The sequence below is a fragment of the Electrophorus electricus genome, chromosome 15, assembly GCF_041902795.1.
Source record: "Electrophorus electricus isolate QZ-2024a chromosome 15, ASM4190279v1, whole genome shotgun sequence".
NCBI lineage: Eukaryota > Metazoa > Chordata > Actinopteri > Gymnotiformes > Gymnotidae > Electrophorus > Electrophorus electricus.
Genome location: NC_137511.1, coordinates 9,930,311 through 9,944,964, shown reverse-complemented (window position 1 = coordinate 9,944,964; position 14,654 = coordinate 9,930,311). Strand labels below are relative to the sequence as shown.

Genomic DNA, 14,654 nt, shown 5'->3' with positions numbered 1-14,654 from the left:
CCCATAGTGAATACAGTTCTCTTGGTCTATATGAAGTACACAGGACATATGGTAATATAAGACGAGACATATAAGCTGTGGACACTGCTGCTGTATCTGGGCCAGACATGTAGAACTCTTGCTGCTAGAAATATTTTGACATTTTTATTATCAATGAAAAAAAATTATAGCTTTTGTTAAAGGCTATTTTTTTAGAATCATGCGAAAGGTTTGATAAGGAGGGGTACTGCTGTTTTTCTATGGTATTCTTAGGTTCTGAAAATCTTGTGTGTGTGTGTGTGTGTGTGTGTGTTTATGGAAGAGAATCCACAGCAGAGAGGTCCTTGCCACACTGGGAGTCACATGAGATCAGCGGCACCAGGTCCAGCAGACTGAATGCTGTGGTTCAATGGAGCAAATCAACCAAGAATCTATGGGTTTATGAGCACAGTGGACATGGCCACCTTGAAATGGGATTCCTGGAACAGAGGGGCAGGCTTACAGCCTGGGCTTAGTGCAGCCCTAAGGGAACAAGCCCATTCAAATGAGGCATGAAAGATGCTGCACTTTCATTAGGGCTACATGCAAAGCGAGTCAGCAGTGAGCACACAGGGCCACGCCCAGACATTAGTCCTGATTGGCTGTTTGCACTAAGCGTAGACATGCTGGGGTTAAACTGAAATTAGTTACCAACACCTCCCAGCAGGGGGACATGTTATAGTGTCAACCACACACTGTCACCACTATCATTTACACACTAATTGACCATCTGTGTGTTTGTGTTTTCTGTGTGTCTGCTAAATTCGTCAGTGTCCTCTGGAATTCAAGGGACTATTATCGCGTAAGGTTGGAAAAACTGGCCTAGTGTGTTTAACTTATTTGTCTAAAGAACAGACTCTCGAGGGGAAAAATGCTTAAACAAAACAAAATCTGCTTCTCAAAGTTTGATCCAACTGTGTCCACTGATGGCTTTCTCTAAGCTGGGGAAAGGCCATGTTGTGCTTGTGTGAACGGTACTGAGCTAAGCCAAGCACGTATGTGTGCATAGATATGTGTGCGTGTTTGTGTGTGTGTTTGAGAGAGAGAGAGAGAGATCCTGAAAGTGATGCGTGGTACACTGTGTTCAGCCTGGCTGCGGTGAGCAGCAGCAGAGGCAGAATTGCTGCAGCGGCTGGGAACTCTGGAGCTTCGATGCTGTCATCTTCACTGCGCTGGCTCCCACACACACTCCCAGTTTAAAAGAGTGGGATTTCCCTGCGGATAGCTAACGCCATCTCCAACACATGTGCAAGCATGCGCAACAAACACACATACGCACACCAACTCACATGCATGCAAGCATGCACACGCGCACACACACAAACACACACATATGCTTTCAGACCCATGCACTCAGTTTCCATGAGAAAGTGCAGGAAAATATGAGACACATCCATCACAGAACAAATCAGAACCAACATCAGAACTTCTCACTCACATTCAGGAGAATGATTGTTCTCCCTCTAGAAGTGGGAACCTACTGAAACAATTAAAGCACGGCATGCGTGTCCCCAACGTATTACCTTCACTGGAGGATCCTGACAGGTCGATGATGACATAGACTTTGCCCTCTGGCTCCAGATCAATCTGAGGAGAGAACACATGCACAGGATGTGAGATTAGAGGACCAGCACAATCCCACTGATGGCCTCAGAGATTATACCATCACCATGATCATTCTCTACTTTCTAATACTCTACAGCTCATCAGCCTCAGGGCTGTGTAGGCTATAAATTCACTCATTCATTCTGAACAAATTCATCATCATTTCAAGTATAACAAACTTTTGTGTGAACTGGAACCCAACTTTGAATTTCACTTGCTGCTTTGAGGTTGCAGACCTCAATCTGCCCACACCATCGCATAAGCACACATTATAATCATCATCCTCATCATCACCACCACCACCACTATCCTCATTCTCCTGCTCCACTTCCTCATCATGATCTTCATGCTCCACGCAGCCCTTTTTCTGAGCCTCTGTGGACAAGCTGTCCTGTTGGGATGTTGGAATTCGCCTCGTCTCCATTTCCACCTCAAATAGTTAGTGGCGTGTGAGCAACCCACACGGGGGCCTGTGCCTGGCTGGACCTCGACACCCACCAGCCTAACCCAGCAAGGGGGAGCAAAGCTTCACACTGTCAGGAACACACCACTTCATTTCATTATCCAGAGAAAAGAGGGAGAGTGGGAGTCAGAGAGAGAGAGAGAGAGAGAGAGAGAGAGAGAGAGAGAGAGAGAGAGAAAGAGAAAGAGATAGAGAGAGATAGAGAGAGAAAGAGAGAGAGAGCACAAGGGAGAGAAATAGACGGAATGATAGAGAAAGGGAAGGAGAGGGAGAAAGAGGGGGGTGGAGAGAGTGAATGCGGCAATGTGTCCCATTGCTGAAAGAGCATGGGGGAATCAGCCAGCCATGTGATTTAGGACATATAAAAGCTTGGATTCAAAGGAGCACATGCACTGTGCACAGGGTGCGGGAGGAGGAGACGAGGCCTGAAATTAGCTGGATGTGCTTCTGGCCATGCTGCTCACCCACACCCACAGCCCTGCGCCCAGCATTTCAGCTGCATTACCAAGAAGCTCGCCTGCCCTCTCTAGTGGCAAACTCTCAAGCAGGCATGCACGCGCGCACACGCACACACACACACACACACACACACACACAAACACACCTTACTTTACACTTGTGTTCGCTGACAAAAGACAAGAAATTATTTCAAATGAGGACATTGGGCAAGTGCAAACTGTACCACTCTTTGAAGTCATAGAACCGTGTAAATGTACAAGCCTCTTCTTACTCCTCTTCTGAGACAAATTTACCTTAGAGCAAAATCATAGATGAAATGAAAGCTGCACATGAGCAGCTGATGATGTCATCTAGAATGCGAGCAAATGATGACATGTCTATTATCCTTCCACACAGACCCTCCTCCCATTCCCTTCCTGTGATGTCATCAGATTCCATTCAACTGCTGCCTCTTCAAGCACAGTTGTCTCGGAGGTGCTACTAAATATAGCTGAGGAAGGAAAAGCCTCAGTGTTTGTGTTTGTGTGTGTGTGTGTGTGTATTATATATGTGCTAACCCGGCTGCAATTTTCCCTGATGATACTGTCTGTATAAAAGATGTAAACACTTTGCAGCTAAACAATGTTGGCAAAAGAGAGTTGACATTCTCTGACTGTATGTGTGTGGTGTGCACGCGCATGCATTTCTGTCTTTCAGTGCATATTGTAAGAGTGTGCCCTCTTTGACCACTGCAGTAAACATCCAGACACTAGGGGAAGTATTGTTTCTCTCTCACTCTCTCAAGATAGCTTTGGCAGATTGCAGAAAATGTACAGCTCATGCACTCACACAAACACACTCACACATATATTCACTCATATGCATGAATGTACAGACACAAAGATAAACATTCAGTCGTTCAAACACATACCTATAAACACACACACACACACAGGCAGTAGTGTCATACCCCAATGATGGCCTCACTACAGTTCACACAGACATTTATACAGAGTGCGCTCAAACCCATGCCGAATAACACTTCAACCACTCACCCTGAAGAGCGCACACACACACGCACACACACACACACACACACACACAATCAGCAGAGCCAGCAAAACTGTCTTCCATTACTGATAGGAACAAAGCTTATGGAAGATCACCAGGCTCTCTCAGATGGCTTCAGATGCAATACATTCACCCCCTCACAATGAGTTCCACCAGCTGGCATGCTAAAGCCACTAACTACACATCATAAACTAAAAGCCGATCCACACAAATCAGCATCCTTACACAAGCACTTTGTATGAAGTCAGTAGACAGCAGAGAGATTAAAATAATAATACCCTTGATATCAGATTGACTTAATACTCTGAGAGGTTAACATTCAGGGCTGGGTGTCCCAAAAGCATTGTAACACGAAGACCATCGTTAAAATGGTAGAGTGAGTACTTGCTCTTGCTCTTAGCACTAAGAAGCTTTTGAGAACCGAGGCCAAGAAAAGTTTCTCTGTTTCAGTAGTAGGGCCAGTCAGAGTGGTGTGGCTCCATTCAGCTCTGAGGTTGAGACACAGCCTGCACAAGGCTAGGAGCAGACAGATGCTGAAGAAGCATAGCCGGAGTGAGCTAAAGGAGTGATGGAACAGAGCACAGTGACAGACACACACACACGATAGAAAAGAACAAATAAGGGATAAGAGAGGGGAGGGGGGAGAAGGACAAAGTGTACGTATGCATGCCTGCATGTAATGTATTTGTTAGACTGAGATTATATGTATGTGCATGTGTGTTAGAGGAAGTGAGACAATGTACATGTGTCAGAAAGTGAGAAAGTGTATGTATGTATGCATGTGTGAGAGTGTAAGTGTCTGCATGTGCGAGAGAGTATGTATGAGAGTGTATCTGCATGTGTGTCTAAGAGAGTGAGAGTGTATGTATGTGCATGTTTGAGTGTAAGCGTGTATCTGTGTGTACGTGTGTGAGTGGATATGCATATTAAGAGTTTATTTATGTGCATGTGTGTGTGTGTGTGTGTGTGTGTGTGTGTGTGTGTGAGAGAGAGATTAAAAGTGTATGTTTTTGCATGTATGTGTGTGAGAGAATGAGAGCAAGAAGTATGTCCATACACAAAACAGAGAGAGCAGAATTAGAGACTGCCTGTGAGCAAGAGAGTAACAGAAAGAGTGGATGAGAGAGGGAGAGAGAACTAATGGGATGAGCAGAGCGAGACAGAGGGTGAGAGAGCGTGAGGGAAAGACAGAGGGAGAGAGGGGGAGGGTGTGCAAGAAAAAGTGGAGACTGACAGGGACCGCAGCAGATCCCCTTATGCAACACCCCCAATCTGCTCACCAGCACAGGCTCCAGCCCCAAACCTGTCCCTCTCTCATAGAGGAAAAACACACACACTCACGCACGCCTGTACACTTACACACCACTGCCTCTCTCAAACGTCTTGATGCCGTCGTTTTAAATTAACCGCTGCGTGCCTGCTTACAGTGGTGATTGTGTGTGTGTGCGTGTGTGTGTGTAAAAGTTTGTACGGGGTTCAACTAGAGAGCTCCTCCTTGATTATTAGCTGTAATCACTACTGTGCAAACACACATCTACAAAACCAAGGGGAAAAAGGACACACACAGACACACACACACAAAATTGCATTCAGTGAATTTCCTTAGTGACACTACAACCTGATTAAAAAATTCATTCTAATAATGTCTTTTGTGGGTGTTTTGTGAGAGAGAACAACTGCTTAGTCATCTTTAAAAGCACTGATTATAAATTCAATTATAATACTTTAACTTATCATGGTAAATCCAGGAGATGAATCCCATTGCTGGCATGTTTAATGACATTTATTGCACTACTGTTATAGTCTTATATTATGACTTAATTATTCTGGAGTAACTGGTCCCTTGCAGAGGCAGCTCATGACAGACAGCCAACTAAGCATATACGACCCCTGCCGGTCCCCAAGTTTCAGACACAAATTAAAATCTTCTGAGCACCAAACTTAAAAACACTACTCAGACCACATAAGACTAATCTAAAACTGTCAGGCTAATAACACACAAAATATAGCTCTTATACAAAGGTAACACACAGCAGCAATTCATCCAATGCATCGCACCCTCTGTCCCACCCTACATAAAATCACACCTATAAATCGCACGAGTATAAACAGGATATATAAGTGATATGAGAACACCGTGGTTTACATGGCATACAAGTGGAATACGTGAGCAATGAGGACGATATTAATAAACACATTCACTTCATTAAACTGTTAGCAGAATTAGAACTGTGCATTGATGAGTGGGAGAGGGCTCCGGAGAATTACAGTGATGTGATTGCAAACGCACTCCCTTCCCCTGTGCATGTGGGAAATCAAAAATAGCTCCCGGCGAAGCAGGCAGCTTTAAACACATGTACTGCTCAGTTCCTCATAAAACATGCCTCCTCCACTATGCCATAGTGTAGGAGACTAAGGAACACTCTCCTTCCGAATGTACGGATCCTTCCTCTCTCTCCTCCTCCTCATAGCTCCCCTCCTTTGCAACTCTTTTCTCCATCCCTTTGTCCATCTCTCTCAGTCCTTCTCTCTCTCTGCCCATCTATCTCTCTCTTTCTCTCTCCCTCTCATTACAACTCTCTCTCCATCTCGCTTTCTCTCCGTCTCTAGGACAGTGTGAGCTCAGTAACAGCCCTCCCACGTCCATCTGTCAACAGCACACTCTCAGTAAGAAGACAGGCAGCATGCCTGGAACCCATTCACACACACACACTCTCCCTCCCTCGCTCTCTCTCTCTCTCTCTCTCTCTCATACACATGCACACAAATACACATATTTGTGTGTGTGCACACATGAAAGAGAGATAGGCATTCAGAACACTTCTGTACACTCACATGTACACAGGGCTCAAACACACTGAGTGAGACTGAGCTCTATGAATTCTTAATCTTCAAACACAACAGGGATAATTTTACATAATTCATGACACAGTGCAATAATGGGATCCTTTGAAGTTCTGATTGGAATTGTGTTTGAATAAATACTTTTAATAAATAAATAATTAACAAAATAACATAAAAACAGTGGTTGAGAGATAGACACAATGCTGGGGTGCAAATCTACCAAGACAAGAAGAAACAGGCCTGTAAAATATCATGGAGGTGTGTCAATAACTGCCATTTAGTCTCTTCATACAACCACACACACACTCTGGTGGTTGTGGCATGGAGGACGTGTGAATGTGCTCTGTCTGTGTGTGTGTGTATGAGAGTGTGTGTGAGAATGGGGTGCTGAGAGGCATTGGGCACGTTTAAGACTCCTACAGAGATGATGATGGCAGTGATAAAGATGGTGGGAGGGCCTGGCTCATTTGCCTGGTCAGAATGCAACTCCACACGAGTGCTTTCGTGTACCGGGGGCCCCCTCAGCCCTACAACGTGTACCAGTGTTCCCATTGCACATAGAGGGAAAAATGTTCATCTTATTTGTAGTGTATGTTCAATCAGGAGGTTGAATGTATAGGTCCATGTTAGAGAGCTGGCTTGAATTGCAAATATTACATTTGTCTCAGCTCTGACTGTGTATGTTTGCAGTTGTATACGTGAATGTAGCAGGGTGATGTAAACAGCTGCATGATTCAAGTGTTTTTAACAGCTCGTGCAAGCACTCATTTGCTATTGTTCCCTTTCACTGCAAGCATACCTGTGAGGCCCCCATTACAGCTGCAGCCCCATCCAGCAGCGCACCACTGATGAGGCCAATATAATGGAGTCTGATGGCCTTCAGTATCTGTGAATATTCTCAGCCACAGTAGAGCCATACAGATGGGGATATTGCCAGAGAAGGGATATTTTTTTAAAAACACAGCATGGAAATAAGCAGAGGAACTAGCGCACTGAAGCGACCCAACAGCTGAGGTGATGTGGCCGACTGCTGCTGCCAGACAGCATGCCTGGGAGCCCAGGGTGACAGGAAACAACTGCATTCTCCACCCCACCCGCTCCGGGTGAGCTGGGCCGAAGCTGCAATCGTCGGCGTGGTGCCTGGACAAGCGTTCCCCACTCTGTGCTGGGAACACCATGCACTTTCAAACAGACTTATGCAGGCTAAAAAGGCGAAGCTGGAGGTGGGACGTGTGTGTACACTGATGTGACAGATTCCTCCCCTTCACTAGCAGGTGAAGACTCTTATTAACACCCAGCTCTGACAAGATCTGGCTTGGCAAGAGGGTGACATGAGTTTCCATGGCAACCGTGTGCCAAGGGAAGGGGGGCGGGGCAGTGAAGACTGAGGCTCAGAGTGCCCCGATTGCACATGAGGTCATGGTGAAGTAACCAGGAGGCACAGACACCACCACTTGACAGAAACATGTTACAGTGCCAAGTGCAATCGATCAGTGTAATGTAAGCCTTGTTAGGTAATGGAAAGACATTAGACAAACAGCAGGTCATTATATCGAAGGCTATTACCTGTAACTAAAGCAACATCTAGTGTGAAATGCTCCGTAAGGATTCCAGTGGAGACTTAGAGCTCAGTATACTGGCTGCTCAGATGTGCATGACTGTTGAAAATTCCTGGGGCTGATTACAAAGGGCAATATAAGGATGACAATCTTGAGAATTAAAAAAAGGTAATAGTAGTTATTCGAAAAAAATGGAAAGCCATGGGATGGAAGCTCAGGAGAGAGGGATTTGACAACAAATTGAGGACAATAGTAGGCAGGAGCCTAGTGAACCACTCAAAGAAATGAAGGGAGTGGGTGGCAGTGCTGAAAGACAGGTGATCCCTGGCTAGCACTCACCCTCTTCTGGTGCGAGCATTCCCCCCTCTTTAAACCCCCCAGTAAAGAGAGAGTGAATAGGATGAGACATCTCTGGGCTGATAAAACAAGAGGATGGGAGCCCAGCAGAAGCTAAGCGATATCCCTGTGGACTGAGAGTCCGTGCTCCACACAGAGCCTGATAGAAGGCCTGTGAATTATTTAAGTCCTTCCTGCCTCACACGACAAAGACAGGAGGCCAAGTGTCATTGGCAGCCAAGACACATCCACAAAGACATGGCACCCGGCTCCAATTACCACACCACACTCTACGCCACCTGCACACCCGGCCTCCTGGTCCCACACACACACACACACACACACACACAGACACACACACAGACACACACTTGCTACTCATAATACACTGGGCATTAGACCTGAGTGACATAAAGCATAGTACCTTCTCACATGCGTCCAGGGAGGAATGCACATCCTAAAAGGAATCCATCATGCACTAGTGTACGAGTGATGGAAGGAAATGTGTGATGGAAACACTGCGGTTTGGCATCGTTCGCTGTCAAGTGCAGCCATGCTTAACTGATGGATTTAGAAAACAACAGAGAAGTTAGGAATGCAACAGATATGACATAACAGACTACTTCTCATTTCTTAGTAGCCTCCCCTCTGAAACCTCAGCATGATACAAATTATCCATGCATCTACCTTTACTGCGTTTGTTTTTGAGCATGTAACTTTATCGCAGATAACATCTTCATTGATAGGCCCCTGCATACAGCATGGTCAGCATGCTGATGCATTCGTGAGGCAGAGGTGGGCATATATAGGAAAAACAAATCACACTTCTATGGTTCAAAAAGAACTAAGCTTTTCCTATGTGTGCATGCATGTATGTATCTACACACACTCCTAAGAGAAACTCACCGGCTGGCTCTCCATTTGTTGGACACTGTGGGTTCTACCTCTAGACATCTTGGCATGCATTCGGATGGCCAAATGTATGGGTGTCCAGGCCCAAAAGCACCTACACTGTTTATTCTGGCTCTAGAGAAACATGCCCTGAGCTATGTTAGTTGACTAATGCTGATAAAGCTTGTCTCCTTACCTTAGTGGGCTTCACTGTCACTCTCTTCAGTATGTCTACACAAGCATACTGCAAAGTTATCCAACTAATTAATTTTTCTGGAAGCAAGGGATCGTTCTCTACTCTGCACTGGAGAATTCATACTCGCATGATTCCAGGTGTGCCAAGTGTCTTTGAATAGACAGCTGCTGGTGTATGCATGCAGACATATGAAACCACTCAACTCCAGCGGACTTTTAGAGAACCCGCCTCAAGCACATATAGCAAAACCAGCAGGGAGCGGGACAGACTCTGGGTTAGCTGCATCTCAAAGGTGCATCGCAGAGCAACAGATCAGCAGACACACGGTTGGAGAGTGCAGAGATAAAACTGATTCCCTCCCCTCGCACTCTCACTTGACACATAGGCAAAGCAAACTACCAATGAGAAGGGGGAAGCCTTACTAATACCGGAGCATGACTGATACAAGTTGACCTTTTCTGTGGATGCCTAATGTGAAAACAGGCCAGCTCTCATCACTGCCACCCCTCTGCTGGACTAGGATTCTAGAACATCTCATCATTCACAACACAGCATGAGGATAATGCAAATGTGGTCAACATGCCTACAAATGCCTCGTAACCCGAGGCACTTTAACAAGCACGCCAACTGCACTTTTCTATGAGACTCAATAACAGATCACAATTTAGTGCAGTCTTGTCACTGTGCAAAAAGTTTCTTCATAACCACACAGGGTGTTGTAAAAACATACCATGCTATAACAAGTAAATGCGACGTTTTACCTTTAAACTATCAACCTTTATTCCTAAGAGACAGGTAACTGAAACTTGGAAACTTGGTTTAAAACTAGTTGTAGGCCTCAAATTGGGTTCATAATATAAAGCTTTATATCGTCTTGTAAATTGTATGATCGAATCTCTTTTCCCGTGTTCATTGTATGCTCAAGTCCTAACCCGTATTTCTGCATGAACGCTCACTGTTGAGTGACTAACTGGCGAGATGCGATTTTTGCAGTTGTATCAACAATGCGTCGATGATTCGGTGAAATGCTGATGCAAGATGTGAGAGATTAAATGTTCCGATTTATTTTCTATCAAATGTATGCGTAATCTCTCACCCCATCATTCATATAATAATCTGCTCTAGCCTCCGACTGCTTGGATCTAAATATTCACTGGATACGCAATCTAAAAGATTACAATTCTACGAATGAAAACTAAAACTAGTTTTGCCCATTAAAATCCTGCAAAAAAAGTAAATTATTTATATAAACACTGAAAAGCATGCCACCTTTCATTACTTGAGTTTGAAAACAGCTAAAATTGTGAATTATGTTGTTGGATGCAATGACTATAACGCGCCTGTTGACAAGTGGGGAAAACCCCTAAAGCGCGGGCTGAGAAATGCAGGCTTGGTTGCGATAGGATAGTCGGACTAATCTCTCCATCAAAGGCCTACGCCAATTCCATGGCGTTCAGTGTTGGGTTTATGGCTTAGAAACATACCCAGTCTTCGAAGTGTCTACTGCCATTCTGCAGCAGGTCTTCAAACTGAATGGTGCAGTTGGCCACAAAATCATCATAGCCAATGGGTGCGTCGTGAAAGACTGACAGTTCAATTTTCTTCCCATCATAAACCTCTGTAACGAACTCATCATTCCATGCCGGGCTATTAGTCTTCTGTTTTGTAGAGGTCTGCCCCACGCGCGAGTCATCAACATTGAGTGCGATGTATGTGTCCAACAAAAAGGTTTGAGTCTTTGGTCCGACGGCGTGTCGTAGCGACCATGGGGTGGGCTTCAGGTCCAAAGCCTCGCAAACCTTTATCTTCAGTAGCCCGTTGAAGACGACCATGATTGTGCTAGTGTATGGAACTGCTTACCTTACAGTATCAAATAGGTTGCAGTTACGGGATTTATTCCAGGGGATGCGTTTTGCATGCAGTTACCATCACGTCATCAATATGCATCAACGCATTTAGGTGGATGCTGCTCTGATAAAATTCCAGTTTGCTTTTACGACGTCCAATAACCTAGGCTACAGGTCTCTTCATGAAACGAAAAATAACACCTCAATCTACTTTAATGAAAATGAATATGCGCTCTCAGAGTGCAAAACAACACTCAGCAAAAGCAAGGAGTTCGATTCTCCTGGTTTTGTTGATGGTCCGTTCTACGACTGTGAACACACGTAAACAAACAAATCCCCTCTGTCTGGAATAACATTCAGGTGGAGATTTATTCGACAATGGACAGTAACTGGAAAACAGTTTGGCAGTTAAGAAGGGAAACGATGCCAACGTAAAGGCGATCTCTCCCCGTTCGCCAAGCTTTCAGTGCTGAGGAAATACCCCAAAACGTGAAGGTCCTGAGTAGCGTTGTCTTCCAACTATTTGTCTTCCAATGGGCGGTGAGAGAGAGAGCGAACCGAGCCACGGCGTCTGGGCATTTGGGAATCTTCCTCTATCCCTCGCTGCTAGAGGACAACTGCCATCCACTTGTCTAGATTGTCTTTTACTGACTTGAGGAATCCTCCGCAGCATTTGAGCTGCTCGTCCGTTAAGTGGCTAGAGCTCAACTCGTTTCCTGCAGTCTTCCTCCCTTTTCCCTCTCCCTCTCTGCGCCTGATCGCCAGTGCAGGAAATGCGCAAAACACGTCAGTTGACTTAAGCCGCGCCGCGTCCACTCTGTGCCGGATGGGGGAGCGTGTGTACACAGACAGGCGAAGAGCAGTTCAGAGGATGGGGGATACAGAAATGCACCCGAGGGCACGGAGCAGAGATGCGCATGCGTGTGTCAGAACGCACAGGCATTTCCAAAGTGTCACATGTTTTAGGCCCTTTGACAAGCATTACGTTCGGTGTCAGTACTGCTGTTTCAGTGATGATATTCATGTTAACAACGCACAGACTGAAAGACCAAGATAAGTATTCCCCCATTATGCTCATTCGACGCCCGTTTGAGCACTAGAAAGATTTCTGACGTGACAATGAACACATTTTCATTGGTTCCATATTGTACGTAATATTTACAATTGCTGTGAATCCATTTTTTATTAAAGCATCAGTTAACGTATGTGATTGTGATTTGAAATGATTCAAATAGAATAGTCTTGAAATTTGCACTGCAGGAGTCTATGGAACGAGTGGAGCCCAACTTGGCGCCCGCTAAAAGCTCATCTTAACAGTTAAGAGCTGGGATACTGGCTCAGTTTTCGGCGGAGCCAAGCATCGTTGGAGGCAGGAGGTCCCAGAGGACGCCAAAAGGGCTGCTCTCTTTGGGAGGGGAATTCTTCACTTCCCCGCTGCTGTGCGATATGGCTCACGGGTTTGGCTGTACAGCAGCCGCACTCAGCGGTAGAGAATGAGTAGGAGTGAAGTGATGCAATAGCAGGTAGCATTAGCGTTATGAATCCAGAAACGCTCACATACAGCTATTATGACAGCTATTATGTTTTTCTTTGGTACATTACTGGTCTCTAGTGGCTAAAACGATCTTTATACCGCTAGGATAAAAAAGAAAATTGACGGAGTTGGTGGGACAGGGGAATGAGTAAGGTGGGGTATGCTGAGGTGTGGGACAGAAGAAGGGATGCGGTTGGGGTGGAGCGATTGGGAATTAATAAGAGAGCATTCAGGTTTTGTTATACTAGCCGAAAATATTATAAAATCATATAATAGTATAAAAATAATTTCAATAAAGCAAGTAGTTAATATTATTAATGTAGTGGTTGCATTATTCCAGTGGGTGGCACTGACAACCGTACTATTTAAATGGAAAGATGTAATACACGGAGCTCAGTGGTTAACAGTGGGTGAAAGAAGAGAGCTTCTATGCTTACCACAGTAAACTTCTGCGTCGAAATGTCTTTCTTTCTTATTATTGACACTGCATTAATAACAGGTCCACATACCCAATGAGATGATTGACTGGTCTAGTTAGACTTAACAGATGTCCACCATGAAACATGAGGAAGAATGTGCAGAAATGTACAAGGTCTTTTTGTTTCAACAGTACCATTCTTGTCCTGAAGGGGGAAGTGTTGGGTATAATTTGAGGGGCAACATGGAGGTGAAATCAGTTTTGATGAGTACTCTCTTCTGTCACTCAGCAAAATATAAATAGACTGTGGAAAGGAATTAAAGACAGCTGCATTTTAGTGGTTATGAAACTGAATTTACCATTTGATTTGCCTATAAAGAGAAAACAACTGTGTGTGTGTGTTCATATATGTATTTCAGTTCTTCCACAATGAAATCAATCCCACGTATACAACAGTGCTTGCTTGTCTGTTGCCCTCCACACAAATCCAGACTTGCTGGGAAACTGATCTGCACTTTGCCTAAAACAGAGCTCGTGCCCAAGCTTCTTCATACTGTTGTATTTAACTAGGAAATCCAAAAGGTCAAAGCCAGGTAAAGCATGAACTGTTATAAGTAAGTTATTCTATACTAATTGATTGATTATTTATTTATTCATTATTTGTCCATTTATTTAAATATGAAACAATTGTGTGATCATGGATACATATATAAGAAAATATATGAAGATGCATTTCTGGAAATATCCCAACAAGACTTTGTCTTCTGGACTGAGATGTGGGAGGAACATTGTGCAGCTGGAGCAACACTGTCCTGAAATACAAAGAGGGACAGAGAGGACCAAGGCCTATGGAATCATACATCCATCGTAATTCTAATCATGCTTACCAAGAAGATGACCAGTAGGGATGTGTGTGTGTGTGTGTGTGTGTGTGTGTGTGTGTGTGTGTGTGTGTTATGTGCTTTCTCTGTTACTCTTCTTCTTGCCCTTAAAAGGGGTCACATACACTCTTTATGCAGTATCTGGCCAAATGAAAAACAAATATTTTTTGTGAATTGAGCTCTGATTGAAACAACAAAACAGATGTCTTTCATTTTTGCCTACCCACACAAACATCACACATCTCACACTCACACATATGGGATACCCAGTGTACAGTTTGTAACTGTTATAGTAATATTGGCGTTTGTAGTCTTGATATTGTGAAATGCTGCAATATGCAAATCACAGTAATCACTTGACATAACAAATGTAAATAATCTTGGTCAAAATAATGCAGGCCAGTCTTTAACCATGACACATAAAAGATTCATCACCCGTGCTTAATATAATATATTACAAAGCATATCTCAACTATATAATGCAGCAAAACGACTATACTTCAGTATTTTTCCTATATTGCACAGCCTTACGGTGTGCTCACTTAAACAAACA

General features: G+C 44.3%; 1 protein-coding gene across 2 annotated transcripts in view; it reads right to left on the bottom strand.

Annotated features, from left to right (window-relative positions):
• prkcea (protein kinase C, epsilon a) overlaps positions 1-12,137 on the bottom strand; it is a 44,694-nt gene extending 32,557 nt beyond the window's left edge. Inside the window, exons 1-2 of one of the 2 annotated variants that reach the window (XM_081697352.1) lie at positions 10,906-12,137; positions 1,542-1,605 (exon numbers count right to left, since the gene is read on the bottom strand). In XM_081697352.1, the coding sequence (XP_081553478.1) occupies positions 1,542-1,605; positions 10,906-11,253 (412 nt within the window). In that variant the 5' untranslated portion in view covers positions 11,254-12,137. The remainder of the gene's footprint in view (positions 1-1,541; positions 1,606-10,905) is intronic. The other variant, XM_027002636.3, reaches the window with a different exon arrangement.
• Between the last annotated feature and the right edge of the window lie 2,517 nt (positions 12,138-14,654).